This window comes from Leopardus geoffroyi, chromosome X (assembly GCF_018350155.1).
Source record: "Leopardus geoffroyi isolate Oge1 chromosome X, O.geoffroyi_Oge1_pat1.0, whole genome shotgun sequence".
NCBI lineage: Eukaryota > Metazoa > Chordata > Mammalia > Carnivora > Felidae > Leopardus > Leopardus geoffroyi.
Window position 1 is genome coordinate 15631729 of NC_059343.1, and position 16947 is coordinate 15648675.

The 16947-nt window shown below is 45.7% G+C and overlaps 1 protein-coding gene across 1 annotated transcript in view; it reads right to left on the reverse strand.

Moving 5' to 3' along the window:
* MAP3K15 (mitogen-activated protein kinase kinase kinase 15) overlaps positions 1-16947 on the reverse strand; it is a 124313-nt gene that overhangs the window by 15803 nt on the left and 91563 nt on the right. The window contains exons 14-18 of the mRNA XM_045472971.1: positions 13922-14009; positions 11591-11724; positions 9195-9322; positions 6614-6744; positions 6269-6374 (exon numbers count right to left, since the gene is read on the reverse strand). Coding sequence (XP_045328927.1) covers positions 6269-6374; positions 6614-6744; positions 9195-9322; positions 11591-11724; positions 13922-14009 — 587 coding nt within the window. The remainder of the gene's footprint in view (positions 1-6268; positions 6375-6613; positions 6745-9194; positions 9323-11590; positions 11725-13921; positions 14010-16947) is intronic.

The window sequence follows — 16947 nt, forward strand, 5'->3', positions numbered from 1 at the left end:
TCTGGGACTCTGCAAACCCCATTTGTGCTTTGCCTGCAGCTTCCTGTTAGGCTCTGCCACTAGGGGGCGCGCGCGAGAGCGCGAGCTACCATGGGAGGAGGAGCTCAAACGGGCTTGCTCAGGCATACCTAGAGGAGGGAGGAAGGAGAGGTTGGTTACTTGCTCCCCCATGTCTGCTGCTGTCCCTCTGAGGGAGCTGCACTTTGGACCCTCAGCTGGTTCCAGTAGCAGTGCTTGGCTCCAGTTTCTAGCTCTTTTGTCCCCTCATAGTTTCAGATCCAGCTTCCTCTTGCCCCACCACTAGTTGCCTGCTCCACTCCAGTAACACCCTTCCTTGTGCTCCCCGCAAGCCCTAGAAACAGAAGCTGCTTTCTGATAACTCAGTCCCAGTAAACCGTTTTTTTCTACTAAATTCTCTCTGTAAAAATAACTGGGGCGATTTTGGTTTTCCTGCCTGGATCCCAACTAACACAACGAGTAAAAGTTAATTCTTAAAAGAACTTTTACAAAGTTCTGCAACGTAGAAAATAGCACTATACCAAACCGCAATGGTTTACTGACCCTCGTTAAACAACTGTGCACCAGAGTACAACTGTTTCATAATTGGAGGCTAAGCCCGCTTGATGCCAAATTTAGAGATTTTCTTTATAGGACAACATAGTAAACATCACCCTTTATAAATGTAGGGACTTAGCAAGGACATCCGTATTAGTTATTTATTGCTATGTAATAAATTAGCCCAGATGTTAGCACCTTAAAACAGGAATTAGGATGTCATGCGGTTTCTAAGGGTCAGAATCCACGAACACCTGGGTTGGGTGGATCTGGCCCAGAGTCTCTAATTAGGCTGTAGCCAAGGTATCCGCTGGGCTACAGTCAAGGGAAACGCAGACTGGAGCTGAAACCCACTTCTAAGTTCAGGCAGGCTGTGGGACGAGGCTTCAGTTTCTCACCGAGTGGGATCCTCCAAAGGGCTGCTCAAAACACGGCTTCCCCCGGAGCCGGGGATCCACAGACAGCAAGCAAGAGGGATGCCACGCTGTCCTCTTCGACCTAGCCTCCAGGTCACACGCTGCCACTCTGCCTTCATATGCTCATCAGAAGGGAGTCACTAATCAGGGTGCCCAGGTGGCTCGGCTGGTTAAGTGTCCAACTCTCGATTTCGGCTCAGTTCATAATCTCATGGTTCATGGGATTGAGCCCCAGATTGGGCTCCGCGCTGAAGAAGCCTGCTCGGGATTTTCTCTCGCCCCCTCTCTCTTTCTCTGTCCCTCCTCTGCTTGTGCACTCTCTCAAAATTAAAAACTTAAAAAAAAAAAAGAGAGAGAAGTGAGTCACTAAGTCCAGCCCACATTCAAGGGGAGGGGATTACACGAGGCTGTGAAGGCCAGGCGGCGGGGTCCGCTGGGGGCCATCTTGGAGGCTAATGGCCACAATGCCTGACTTCCCATCAGTATTCAACGACTTACAGAGCATCTCCACGTAGCACTGTCTCTGTGACTCTCACAACCCAGTAAGGTCGGCGCTATCTAACAGTTATTCCCATTTCATACGTGAGGAAAATGAGCCTCAGAGAAGGCAGCAGATATGCTCAAGCTAGAACTCAGGTCTTCCGTCTCCACATTTGGAACTGTTCACCATGACACTGCTGATGTATGCAATGAATCCAGGACAAGCACAAGTGAAGCAAATGCTGCCTGAACAAAAGTCGAGCTGACGTGAGGATTTCCAAAGCCATAATGTGACGTGTTCCCACATAGCTGGAAGGCGTAGGGCGGTAAGAGAGAACCGGGTGCTCCATTTTATTGACTACCAGATTTACAGAAAAACCACCCACTCACAGTCAACATCCAATGGAGACGGATCCACACAACTGTTTCCAATAGTCAAGGGACTGATCCCAAGCGGTGTGCACGTTGTGGGTGTGTATCGGCTGCACCAAATCGGCTTCTGTCGAGAAATCAAGTAAAGATGCCAGCGGCGGGGGTAGGGGGGGCATCTGAATAATGCGGAAATCCTGGGAAACTTGCTTGCCTTCAATCTGGCTCTCTTAAGGGTATCCTAGCCTTTCAAAACTGCACGTCCCCCAAGATGTGCCCACACACAGGTCATGTGATCGGGGGTACAGAGTTCAGAACAAGGGGACAGGAGACCCACAGGCATGGACCCAGACCACCGGGGACATGAAATTGTGGGGGCTCCCGGAGAACCGCCCAAGCAGGATTTTCAAATCACCAGCGACAAAAACGCATGGCATAGGACAATAATTGAGAAGTTTTGATCGAGGCGCCAAGATAAAAGCCAGACACCAAGGCAAGGGGTGAGACACAGACGACAGGCGCATGTTTCGAAGGGGGTCCGACAGAAGTGGTCACACACCTCGCAGGCCTCTAGCCCAGGGTCCTGCCACCCAGATCAAGGGATTAAAAAGATCGAGAGAGGAGAGACTAGAGGTGGGGGATGTTGTGAGTGACTTCTTTAGACACTGCTGTGCCGGGAGGTCTGCCCTCTCATTACAGGAGCCGAGGAAAGGCTGTGCCCAAAATGGCGACTTGGGCAATTCAACACGCACTCAGAACTGTCACACTCCAAAGGAGGGCACACGCATAAGCGTTTTCTACAGGCCCTGGAAAACACTGTTAGAGCCCAAAGTTTGCAAGTTTCATATTAATGAAGTACCGGAAAGAGAAACAAGATGCCTCCTGTACCACCCTGGTTGCCCTGGCCAAGGATGGGCCTGGTAGGAGGGGACACCACTTTGTTTTAACCCAAAGATGAGGACTCCTCGTTGGGCCCATGCAGAGCTCCACATGTACATGTCCCCCGCTGGTAAGCCGCACACAGGACTGGTTCCCAGGGGAGCGGCCCATAGCGTCTGAGGATACGGCCATGCCCTCTTGACAGTGGGTGAAAGATGCATGAACCCTGGACGCCAGATGTGGGACCCAGTGTAGAAATACTGCTTTAGGGGCACCTGGGTGGCTCAGTCCGTTGGGCGTCCGACCGGCTCAGGTCATGATCTCACAGTTTGTGGGTTCAAGCCCCGCATCGGGCTCTGTGCTGACAGCTCAGAGCCTGAAGCCTGCTTCAGATTCTGTGTCTCCCCCTCTCTCTGCCCCTCCCCCACTCACACTATATCTCCCTCCCTCCCTCCCTCTCTCTCTCTCAAAAATAAATAACATTTAAAAAATTAAAAAAAAAAAGAAAGAAATACCGCTTTAGGGTCTCTGTTAGAGGAATCCTGCTCAAAGGCCATTTCCTATGGCCTGGATCCCTCAGGAGAAAAACACGGAGGAGTGTGTACAATGTGAGGGGTAAAAGAGGGGCGGGGGGCAGGAAGCAGTCAACTAAAGGACAGGTCTCTGCTCATGACGTGGGACTTACAAAGGATCTGGCAGGAAAGCGTTGACAATAACCATTAGCCAGTCCCAGAGCACACAAATCCAGCTTAGAACAGCACCAGTCAAGTGACCACTTTCTGTGCCCCTCTCCTCCCCTTCCTGCAGCTGGGGAGCAGAAAAGGAGGTGGGGGGGGGCAGGTGAGAAAGGACGAGATTTGAGATTGCATGCCACCTGCCACCAGATCTGCAGGGACAGGGTTAGGTCGCTATCCCTGGAATTAGGACCAGAGTGTTGATGAGTACATTAGTGTGGCCCCTTAAAAAATTTTTTTTAACGTTTACTTATTTTTGAGAGAGAGAGAGAGAGCGCAAGTGAGTGTGTGAGCACGAGCAGGAGAGGGACAGAGAGAGAGAGGGAGACACAGAATCCAAAGCAGACTCTAGGCCCTGAGCTGTCAGCACTGAGCCCGACACGGGGCTCGAACTCACGGACAGCGAGACCATGACCTGAGCCGAAGCCAGATGCTCAACCGACTGAGTCACCCAGGAGCCCCAGTGTGGCCCCTTTTAATTACCTTTAATTCAGACTGTTTGCTTCTCGAAGCTCCATTAAGACTTTCTCTCAGTTGCCTGAGGGTGGCTGGCAAAGTCTCAGGAAAGGACTGCCACCGTGGGCAGGGCATAGAGGGCAGTGGGAGACATAGAGGGGGTGACTTTTATGATCACACCCTGTGAGTCTGACAGGTTCAACATGTTTGTTACCCACAGAAACTTGATTCCCTGAAAGACTCCTGCCAGTTCTGATAACCTGGGATCTTCTAAGTGCAAATTAGTATTTATTTTATTTATTTATTTAACAAATACTTCACCTGCACTTGCTGTGAGTCAGGTACCGGGTCAAAGCACTTCACCAATATTAACTCATTTAATCCTCGTAAAAACCCTCCGATCTAGGTACTATGAACAACTCCATTTTACTTCTGAAGAAACTATGGCACAGAGACATTAAGTAACATGCCTCAAGTCACACAGCTAGCAAACGGTTGAGCCAGAATTTGAACCAAAGATGTTCACAACCATAGACCAGAGCAGAGTTCCTTTCCCAAGATCCACTCCTAGGCATATACCCAAGATGAATGAAAACTTATGTCTACACAAAGGCTTGTGAATGTTCGTAGCAAAATTATTCACAATAGCCAAACTGTGGGGGCACCTGGGTGGCTCAGTCGGTTGGGTCATAACAGCCCTTCCTCCTGTTCTAGCTGGTTTATACCTATAGTGAAAACCCTTGAGAAGAACACGGGAGGGGAGGCTTAGGTGCCAGAAGTTGCCTAAACCTCTCACCCTCCTTCCAGGCTCCGACAGCCTCCGGGCATTTGCATGGAAAAGCCCCACCACAACCTCAGGCATCCAAGCAGGGCTCTGCACCAACCAGCTGAGACTTCTTTACAGAACCACTCTGTGTTGCAAAGAGTAATGATATGCAGGGGAATTTCCTACCCAAAATGAGACCCCTTCTTTATTATCCCCCAAACACCCCTGCATTGTTTTGCAATGCAAAATTCATGCCTCCTCAAGCCAATTACTTGGGAAAATGTGATACGCAATGATGAATTATACATGCGTTTTCTTTGTGAATTTTTTTTCTCCTTGGGGATGCTAATTACGAGATAAATTGTCAGGGGTTTTATGTTTTGAAATAACTCCTTGTTATATCAGAGACCCTCTTGCTACATATTGCCAAGCTAATTGGTGACTTCCAAAGAGGAGGAAAGAAGTCATTTTCAATTAGCGTAATAAAAAAACGTGCCAGTCATATATACATCCATACTCACATATACATGATGACACGTGTATATTTCTATCAGAAACAAAAAATGAAAGTTCAACACATTCTTTCTTTGTGAGATTCTGGTGGAATCCTTGGTGTAATATTTTCCCATCTTTAGGTGCGTGTATCTCCTCTGGTGTTACAAGCGCGATGCCATTTCTGACAAATAAAAGTTCTCTTTAGACAGGGAATGTGCCTCCACTGTGGGCGTCTAGCCATCGACATAGAAAACCCTCTTGTTGGAGCAGAGCCGAGACATTCACTAAGACCAAGGCCAAATCTGTCCACACTACAGCTTAGTGCTCCAGGACAGAGGACGGTCATGCTTCTTTTATAGCTTTATTCAGAGCCATAATAATCTAAGCACTGTTTCTTAATTCCATCAAGCAAGACCTCTGTGACCCTTTTATTATACCTTAGGGGACCATAAACCTTTCCTTATTCAAAATCAGTATTTCTTTCCAGGGATCAATTCCTTTTAAGCAGGAATTTCAAAAAGCCACAGGTAGCTTTTGAACCTCATTCAACTCCCTGGTCTTATAAATGGAAAGCTAGCTGGTAATTTTATACCACTCTCGGAATCCAGTCCCTCTAAACACTTACATGATTCCATCACTGACACACGGAGAAGAAAATCCAATTCCTCGAACCCACTTACAAGACCATATTCCCCAGAACAATTAGCTTCCCTTGGAAACATAACCCCATCAAAGCACAAGGCACCAGAACTCGTGAACTAGAACAGGCTATTTTTAGGACAGACCAGTAAAACACCCCAACAAGTGGCTTGACGGCTAGCGGGATTTCAGAATTACCCATGACATTAACTTAGAAGAGATGCTGCTACTTTCCTGCGCGGTCAGAAACCCTCAGAAAACCTCTGCAGAGCACCACACCTACCCAACCTGTGAAGACAAGACAGTTGTGGCAATAGTGCTGTCACAGGTAGCTGGCTCAGTGCACCACTGTGACCAAGTTCACACCACCTGAAGTCAGGGACAAGACGCCGTCCACTTCAACTGCCAACTGCCGTGCAGAGGTGCGCGGTAAACCTAACTCCGGGACGGCCGCCCACACCAAGCCCTGTCCTGCTTACCAGCAAAAGTCTCGGTGCACGGATTCACTCCTGCAAGACGCTTGGAGGTTCCAAAATCAGAGATTTTCACCACTCCACTGTAGGTATTCACCAGAACGTTGTCACCCTTCAGAAAAGAAAAACCACCAAATGCTGAAAGGCAGATTTAAACAAGCTAACATGAAACAAGATTTGTACCTGAAGAAACAGTCACAAGTATGTAGCAAGACTCGATTCGGCACTCTGAGGGCCGTCACGCTCCATTCCTCCCCTTCTCTGAGCTGGTCAGTTTGCAGACTGCCAGCCAGCAGCTCATGTGGTCCGAAACGCACAAATGAAACCTCGTTGCCTCAGATGAGCAAGCACCTTGATGTCTCTGTGCACAATCTGGTTTTCGTGGAGATACTTAAGGCCTTCCAGGATCTGCTTGGTGTAAAACTTGATGGTGGGCTCCTTCATTGGCCCCCATTTTGATCGCAAAAGAACAGAAAGGCTTCCTGGAAATGGACACAGCAGAAAACTCATCAGGTTGATGAAGATTCAATCACAAGAGTCAGGGAAATAAAGCGAGGTGATGTATTTTTTTAAATGTTTATTTATTTTGAGAGACAGAGTGGGGGAGGGACAGAGAGAGGGGGGGAGAGTGAAGCCCAAGCAGGCTCCATGCTGTCAGTGCAGAGCTGACGTGGGGCTTGAACGCACGAACCGTGAGATCATGACATGAGTGGAAATCAAGAGTTGGACGCTTAACCGTCTGAGCCACCCCAGTGGCCCAGCGAGGTGATATTTCTAACCTCGCACAAGCAATCAAACCAACATGGCCGCATCCTGGCCAAGTGCAGCGTCTTTCCTCCCTCTGTTGCCTGTTTTCCAGATGTGCAAGCAGCGCAGCCAGAGAAGGGACCAGAGATGGAGGATGAACAGGAACCCCCTGTGACCTCCAAAATTCAGCGGGGCTCCCTTTGGGTAGAGCTCTGTTAAGCTTCACGGAGTCAGGAGGAGAGTGCAACAAGCACTCTGGACTTGAGAGGACCAGCCCCCCCGCTGGAGATTCTGCACGAATGTCTCGGCTGTTCAGCCTGGGTCAAAGCCACATTGTATATACCTTGCCGGGAAATCAGAGGTGGAAAGGACCAGAATGAGGGGCCATTCAGGGAGACAGGGACTGGGATCAGAGAAGCCGGGGTCTGTCCATCTCCACTGGGAGAAGCCCTCGGGGCCAGGTCACAGGGGCAGGACTATCTTACCATCCCCCCAGCCCCTGACTCAATTATACTAAACATTGAACCTTTGGGCCCAAAGAAAACAATTCTAAGCATCTGGTTCAGAGGTTATCATTGCAGGCCCTCAGGCAGCAGCCAGCCTCAGCTTGACACCTTCCACAGTGCTACAGGAACCTTGCCACCTGCCTCAGTTTCTCCATATGTAAAAGGGTTTGTGCACATCTATCTACAATTCTGCTGCCATCCTTAAACCTCGCCCTTGGAATATCAAATAATGTGAACAGCAATGATATATTTTCTGCTAGACTATGAGCAACTTGAGGGAAGAACAAACCATTTTATCTTTATTGTAACCTTCAAAATCTAGCCCACTGCCTGGCTAGATACACATTTAAGCTCTTAAGAGAACAGTAGGTTCTTAGTAACTGTTGGTTAGATGAATGAATACAGATTTCTAACTGAAGTTTTAGTGTTTGTATTCAGATCATAATTATCATTATTTATTTTGTTTTTTTACTTTTTTTATTTTAGAGAGCAAGAGAGAGCATGCAAATGGGGGAGAGGGGCAAAGGGGGAGGCGGAGGGGGAGAGGGAGGGAAGGAGAGAGACAGAGACAGAGACAGAATATCTTAAGCAGGCTCTACGCTCAGAGCACAGAGCCTGACATGGGGCTCAATCCCATGACCCTGGGATCATGACCTGAGCTGAAATCAAGGGTCAGATGCTCAACTGACTGAGCCACCCAGGTGCCCCAATTTTATTATTACTTTTTTAAATGAACACTTAATGAGCTCTTGCTCTCTGTCAGGCACCATTTTAAAAGCTTTACATACACTATCTCATTTAATCCATCCAACAACCCACTGAGCTAGGGTCATTATTGTTCCAATAATTAGTACTACTCCAATCATTATGGTAACTATTATTACTTCGATTTTACTTTATTTTTTAAATGCAGGGTATTTTTTTTTTAAGTTTTATTTATTTTTGAAAGAGAGAGAGAGGAGAGGGAGAGGAGGAGAATCCCAAGCAGGCTCCACACTTTGAGCACAGAGCCCGACATGGGGTTCGAACCCAAGAACCGCAAGATCATGACCTGAGCTAAAGTTGGACATTTAACCAACTAAGCCACCCAGGCGCCCCTATTACTCTGACCTTACAATTCACTTATTTAATGAGGAAACCGAGGGCGGGGGGGCCACAGAGGTAAAGAATTTGCCTGAAGACACACAGCCTGCAGATGGAGGGACCTATTCAAACTAGACACTCCGGGCTCCAGGTCAGAGGAACTCTTCCCCCACACAATACTGCCTGCATACGGGGGATTTTGTGGAGAAAGCACTGGTGTTTGATTTCACAGTAAACATGTTATTTTGCAGTGTCATTTTTAAGACCTCTGTCCCCTCTTCTCCAAGCCATCTTTAAACTCCCAGACTGAAAGCTTCAAGGCTGGAGACTATGCTTTAATTCATCTGTCTCCAGCGCTGAGCCCGGCAGCTGGCACTCAGTAGATCCTCAATGAATATTTGATGATTGAATGAAGCCAGCAATAGACTCTGCGACATCGAAAAGTTTGTATCCAACTCCTCTGAGAAACAAATGTTCCGCCACATCTAAACGACAGGTCTGCCACTTTTTAAGTGGCGAGATGGATAATGATGTTCATATTATATTTTCATCAATGAATTTCAGAGCACGAGACCAGAATCCTAGTGACTACTCACCCCCAGGCACCTGCTCCATAAATATCTTAATGTAGCCATCCTCGGAGACAGAGCCCAGGTACTGAACGATATTGCGGTGCTTGAGGTACTTATGCAGAGCTATCTCCTCATGCAGGGGCTGCGAGTACCTAGGAAGAAAAACAAAGCCAGCATCACCTGCCAGATCCCTGCGGCCTGGGGCCCACACGGCACTGTGCCAGTACCTGTCTTGCTCCTGGCCGTTCCTTCTTTCTGCAAATGTTCTCTCCCTTGGCTCCCGTGAGAGTCCCCGGCTTCCCCTAAGAATACTAGCCACACTGGGCCACTCAAGGCCAAAGCGGTGTCACGTCTCTCAGGCATCCGATGGAGCGCCTGGTGTACGGTGGGTACTCGATGAATGGCTGCTATGGTTAGGTCTACACTCTCCAACTACCCTTTGCCTCTCTGAGCAGGTCCTCTTCCTCTGTCTCTCATGAAGAGTGGTAGCGTTCCAGAAGGTTCTCTCTTCAGCTGCCCTCGAGTCTCATTCCACACACTCACTTTACACTATGGACCTCCTAACCCAGTGTCTGGCTTCTTTAGTATATTCAACCTCTGGTCACCGTATTTTCTCTTCCTAAACTGCATACCTCATCATATCACTTCTCTTCATGAAATCCACATAAAGACCATATTGCTTAACATGGCACACGAGGAGTTCAAACTCCAGTCAAACTACATCTTTTAAAATTTTTGCCTCATCTCAAGAGCCCTCCACCCCCATCCTACATTCAAGTCACAACAGGTAATCTGTTGTTCTCTGAATACACTCTGTGCTTGAACAGCTCTGTTCTTCCCGCAGCAGAGGACGCTTTGGGCTTCCTCTTTTCTGTCAGACGAGCTCCTACTCATCCCTCAAAGACCACAACTCACCCAGGAAAAGTAATTAGTTCCTCTCCTGTCCTACAAACATTCTGCCTGCCCCTCTATGATGGCACCTGTCGCTCTTACCCCCAGGCAAGGGTTGACAGCCTAAGTTCAGCTCTAAATTTAGGGAATGGGGCAAAAACAGTGTCTAAGATCCTTTCTAGCTCTAAAATCCCAGGAAAAGCTATCGGCAATGAAAAGCTTAAGTGCTGCGACCAGTCAAAGGAGGTGGTACATGCCAGCAATTTCCCCGCGATACAACTGCAGTACCTTATCCAGCATGACCCTAAGAGACAGTACTGGACAAGGAATTCCAGAGTGTAGATCCTAGTCTTGACTCCTCACATGCTGGGAAAAGTCATTTAATCTTCCTCGGCCTTAGAAGCAGCTAGAGGAGTTCATTTCAGGACCGGCCTTTTAACTCAAACAGGAGAACATGCAATCCCATTACGAATGAAAGGACAGATGAAGGAATGTGTGAATAAACAAACAAAGGGACGATGAAGGGTCTTATGGCTGCTAGAAAGCACTTATAACTAATGATTCAGTGACCACCAGGACGGAGGGATATTTGCACGTGTCCCTCAGTGTCCAGCACTGAAAGCAACACGCAGATGTCATGTGACCACACTTACGTAGTGGCCATTATTGTGTATGAAGCTTCTCTACAAAAACACTCGACAGTCAATGATGCCACGTTCTTGTTTAGACTTGGTGGGGGGGGGGTGAATTTAAAAAGGCATAAATATTTAATTAGACTCAAAACAATGCTGAAGAAATAAGTTAGTAGTTGTGGTGGTTAAAAAAAAAAAAATACCCAAAATCTTTGAGGGTGAGATTCAAGGGCAGGGTATTAAAAAGAGTCTGTACTGCAAAAAGCTAATTTTCTTTTTGCCACACTTAATTTTCTGTAATGATACATTTGAATAAATAATAGCCACTTACAGGGCGCCTGGGTGGCTCAGGCAGTTGAGCAACTGACTTCAGGTCAGGTCATGATCTCACGGTTTGTGAGTTCGAGCCCCGCGTCGGGCTCTGTGCTGACAGCTCAGAGCCTGGAGCCTGGTTCGGATTCTGTGTCTCCCTCTGTCTCTGCCCCTCCCCCGCTCATGCTCTGTCTCTCTCTGTCTCAGAAATAAGCTTTAAAAAAAATGATAGCCATTTACAATTATGACAATGTGAATTAAAGCAGAGCCACATTTAAAAAAATTTGCCAATGTCTAGCTATGTAAAAATGTAAAATTTCAGACCTAGTTGATGAGTGGAAATAAAAAAGTTTTCTTTTAGGATAGGACTCTTGGCATTCCACATGCCTTCAAGTAAAGTTATTCCGTCTTCTCCATCCATTTATGATACGCAAAGAACAACAAATCACCATTACCACGAGAGAATGTTCAATTTTTTGATGACATAATGACTTCGTTCTTCAGTCCCCCGCACCAGCACTGATGGGCACAGGGTTTGGGTGTGAAGGTGGCAACTGACAACAAGGATGGCCCTCCCCGACTTGCCTGCTGTCTCTCTCTGGGATTTCCTTGATGGCTATTCGCACTTGGTTGCTCAGGTCTCTTCCGGCATACACGATCCCGTACGTGCCTTTCCCCAGCACGACCCTATCGCCGTTGGCATTGCGGTCATACTCATACTGAAGAAGGCAAAGCAACAGGATCAAAAAACACACAACTTATGGTGGAGCCCCATAAAAACCTAAACATTGTCCTGCAAGTTTTTATTTATAAATAATGTTATCTGAGTCCCGGGCAGGTCACATTCCTTAGGTTATGCTATTTTCAATACGTAATGACTTTAAAAGGGTCATACTCAGTTACTCATATATTAACAACATGATTTTATGAAATGGAATCCAAGAAATTCAAAACTACGAGTCATAGGTAACTTCATGGGCTCAGCGTTGGGAGATTCTGCCCCACCTTAATTCTGCAATTTAAAAAAGGCTTCTAAGCATGCCAAGAGCCCCAAAGAGGTGCCCTCCTGCATGATCCCTCATTACCTTCTCAGGAAACCGATCCTTTTTTGCAGCCCAGAGAAGAACTGAAGGTCGGTAAAAATTAAAATTGTCTTAATACAAAGCACATAAGCAGGGCCTTCCGCCTTTTAGAAGAAGAGACTTAGCACCAAACACACCGCACACATTCTGCCTATAACCGCCACTGCAGTTTTGTCCCCCCAATCTCATTATCGAAAGGTGTTGTACAGCTGCATTCTAGTTGGTCCTTTTCGATGATTAAAACCAACATATCTCTAGGCTGAGCCATACTTGTTCTTTTTTGTGATCCGCTGCGCATACTTACAGAAGTGCACAGAACGTGTGTGGGTTCCTTCCACACACACTTTGAAAGATGCTCATGACAGTTAGGATCACTAACAGGTTCCCATCATGTCTGATTTAACCAGACATCAGCATGCTCCACAAAAGCCTTTTCTCTCACACCGTTTTTGGCCCCCACATCTGTTACCTTCAAAGTGCATCTCTTAGTTCATTTCCACAACAAACTTTGATTCTAAACTAAGAATTCAAGTACGTGAGTCAATGATTAAAATGAATCCTTTTGATATTTTCTGAAAGAAACCTCAAAGAATGAATTTCAAACTAACTTGATAGTAAAATACCATTAAGTTGTCATCAATGGGAGGACCTCAATTAGTGGCCAACCTGAATAACTGTGCAATATTTAAACACACGTCTAACACTGTAGTAACCGTGGACGAGAGCTGTGTTGCCCAAAAGAGCTCAGGGTTCTCACACCTGTCAGACTGGCAATTATCAAAAAGATAAGAAATAAGTGTTGGTGAGGATGTGGAAAAAAAGGAGCCCTTGTACACTGTTGGGAAGGCAAACTGGCGCAGATACTGTGGAAAACAGTATGGAGGCTCCTCAAAAAACAGGGGTGCCTGGGTGGCTCACTTGATTAAGCATCTGACTCTTGATCTTGGCTCAGGTCATGATCTCGTGGTTCGTGAACCTGAGGCCTGCATCGGGCTCTGCACTGATGGCGTGCAGACTCCTTGGGATTCTGTCTCTCCTTCTCTCTGCCCCTCCTCTGCTTGTGCGCTCTCTTGCTCTCTCTCAAAATAAATAAACTAAAAAAAAAAAAGTTAAAAATATAACTACCACATGATCCAGCAATTCCAATGCTGGGTATTTACCCAAAGAAAATGACAACACCAATTCAAAGAGATACATGCACACCTATGTTTACTGCAGTATTTACAGTAGCCAAGATATGGACACAACCCCATGCCCACCCATAGATGAATGGGTACAATGAACTGACCAACTATTTCTCTTGTAGTCTCACAAACATTATTAATCAGCAGAGAAAACCCTATCCATATGTTGTACACAAAATAAAACTTTACTTTAGTCCATGCCAAATTTTTCTTAAATATTCCGGCTGAGAAGATCCCAAAGTAATGAGGTTCTTCTACAGACATATTCAACTTAATCTCTGAAAGTCACAGAAAGTGATAGCTAGCTCATTCATCCTAGAGTATTTTTTTTTTCAATGTTTATTTATTTTTGGGACAGAGAGAGACAGAGCATGAACGGGGGAGGGGCAGAGAGAGAGGGAGACACAGAATCGGAAACAGGCTCCAGGCTCTGAGCCATCAGCCCAGAGCCTGACGCGGGGCTCGAACTCCCGGACCGCGAGATCGTGACCTGGCTGAAGTCGGACGCTTAAACGACTGCGCCACCCAGGCGCCCCAATCCTAGAGTATTTTTAAATAGGAAGGATTCTCACAAAAAATGGGATGTTTTCTTTCAGCATCAAAGACACAATAAATATTTTTTTCCATGTTCTAGGTCTTCTATGACTTACCTCTAAGGTGTCCCCATCGGTTTCCCCCTCCAGCTCCACTGTACTACCCATTGTGTTGCTTATCATCTCTTTGACCAAAGCGCAAAACCTAGAACAGCAAATGTCAGAAAGATGCTAATTATCATCACTCATGCTCCATAGCTTTACCTTAGCCTTATTACATTAAACTGTGGTTACATAAAGCAAGTTTGTACAATTTCATGGAATAATCAATCTACTCCTTGATTTGACATAGTACCTTAATGACATAGTACCATTAAGGTACTATGTCAAATCTAGTTCAAATACTCAATGTGATACTTGAGTCCTCTCTATACAGGAGCCCCACCAACTGGTTGCCCAACTGAGGCCTGAACATCTCCAGTGACAGAGAACTCATTACCTCACAAGTTTGCTTATTCCGTGGACAACTTGATGAGAAGCTAAGCTTCTCATTGAGCTAAGACTCCTTTTAGGTGGGTCTCATCCACAGACTGCTTAGAATTAATCCCTTTTCTATGTAACAGTCCATTAGAAAAGTACGTAAATTTACTAAATCCCTTTAAATCTTTCCTCCTTGTTCCCTCAATGTTTCCTCCAGGATTTGTTTTGAAGTCACTCCAGTAGCAGGTAATTCTTCAAAGGTGTCCCTGCATTACTCTCCTCGTCTGGCCCTAAGACCAGTGTTCCAGATGTGACCTAATCAGCGCTAAGGATAGTGGGATCATCACCTCTCAAGTTGTCGATGCTCTAGTTCTTTGTAAACAGTAAGGTCTTAAGGAGAGGGGTGAGGAGGAAATGTGTAAGATGGCCTCATCATTCTCTTGACACAGGTGAAGCTTAACATCAACTATTACCCCCGGGTCTTTCTCATGGATGCTGCTGGGCGACATCAGCCACTTCCGACATTTGTGCAGTTGTTTATTTACGTACAAGAGATTTGACTTGCAAAATTTTTATGGTTTTCCCACACGATCATAGGGAAGGGTATTGTATACTTCCAGATAATTTCCACAAAACGTTAAAACGTTATTTTCTGCAACCCATCCCACCTTTGCTTCTTCTAATCTCTGAAAGCTGGGAAAACCAAGAGTCAGACTTCTTAGGAGACATATGATACGAATTCACCAGAATAACTAGAATATAAAAGACATGACCATTTCTTGTCCATGTATGGAGCACGTGGAATGCTCGTGCACTGCTGCTGGAAGTGTGAAGTGATGCACCCGCTTTGGAAAGCATCAACCAAAGCTGAATATAAACCTGCCCTACATCCCAGTAACTCCAACTTCTAGGTATATACTCAACAGGAATCGGTATATGTTCACCAAAAGACATGTACAAGAAAGGTCACGGTAATTTTATTCATAAACGTTCACCACTAGAACAGATAGATTGCTGTATATTCACACAAAGGAATACTACACAACAATAAAAAGGATGAAATGGTACATAGATCATGGCTAAATCTAATGGATATTATTTTAAAAGAAATAAGTGAGGAAGAGTAAACACTTCATGGTTCTATTTATTTGAAGGTCAAGAACAGGCAAAACTAACCATTGGTGACAGAAATCAAAATAGTTACCACTGGAGGGGGGTTAATGACTGGAAAGGGGCACGAGCAACCTTCTAGGGTGCTGATATACCTAAGTGCACCTTACACACTTCACTTCTATGTATGTTACACCTCAATTTAAATATTATGTAAATATGGAGTGCCTGGGTGGCTCAGTCGGTTAAGCGTCTGACTCCTGATTTTGGGTCAGGTCATGGTCTCATGGTTCACGGGTTCAAGCCCCACATCGGGCTCTGTGCTGACAGCACAGAGTCTGCTTGGGATATTCTCTCTCTTTCTCTCTGCCCCTCCCATCACTCTCTCTTGCGCACTCTCTCAAAACAAATAAATAAACTTAAAAGGAAGGAAGGAAGGAAGGAAGGAAGGAAGGAAGGAAGGAAGGAAGGAAAAAAGGAAGGAAGAAAAACCCGCCAGGAGCATCATGCTTACTGGTGAAAAACTGGATGCTTGCCCCCTGAGTTCAGGAAGAAGACAGGACATCTGCTCTTGCCACTTGTATTCAACAATTGCACTGGTCGGGCAATCAGGTAAGAAAAAGAAATAAAGGCATCCAGGTTTGAAAGGAAGAACTTTATCAATCTGCAGCACACATGATCCTGTATACACAGAATCTTAAGAAATTCAATAAGAAGTATGAGAACTGGGGTGCCTGGCTGGCTCTGTTTGGTAGAGTATGTGACTCTTGATCTCAGGGTTGTTTGAACTCCACCCTGGGTGTAGAGGTTTAAAAAAAAAATAAAATCATAGGGGTGCCCGGGTGGTTCAGTTGCTTAAGCGTCTGACTTCGGCTCAGGTCATGATCTCGCAGTTTTTGAGTCTGAGCCCCGCATCGGGCTCTGTGCTGACAACGGCTCAGAGCCTGGAGCCTGCCTCGGATCCTCTGTCTCCCTCTCTCTGCCCCTCCCACGCTCACACTCTGTCTCTCTCTCCCTCAGAATAAATAGACATTAAAAAAATTTTTTTAATCTTAAAAATAAAAATATTACAATCACTAAATGAGTTCAGCAAGTATATTTCTATATACTAGCAAGAAACACTCTGAAAAAAGAAATTAAGAAAACTCCATTTGCAATAGCATCAAAAAAATAAAATACTTAGGTATATGGTTAACTAAAGAAGTATAAAACGTGTACACTGAAACTACAAAAACACTGTCAAAAGAAATTACAGACCTAAACAAATGGAAAGATGTGCCATGCTCATGGAATCGAAGGCTTACCGTGACATGATTAGAATGGCAACGCTTCTCAAATTGGTCTACATATCCATTGCAATGCCTGTCAAAATCATAAATGCCTGTTTTGCAGAAATTGTCAAACTGATTCTAAAATTCACATGAAATGCAAGCACCCACAATACCCAAAGTAATTATCAAAAACAAGAACAAAGCTGGGAGGACTCACATTTCCTGATTTCCTAACTTACTACAAACCTACAGCAAGAAAGAAAATGTGGTACTGGCCCAAGA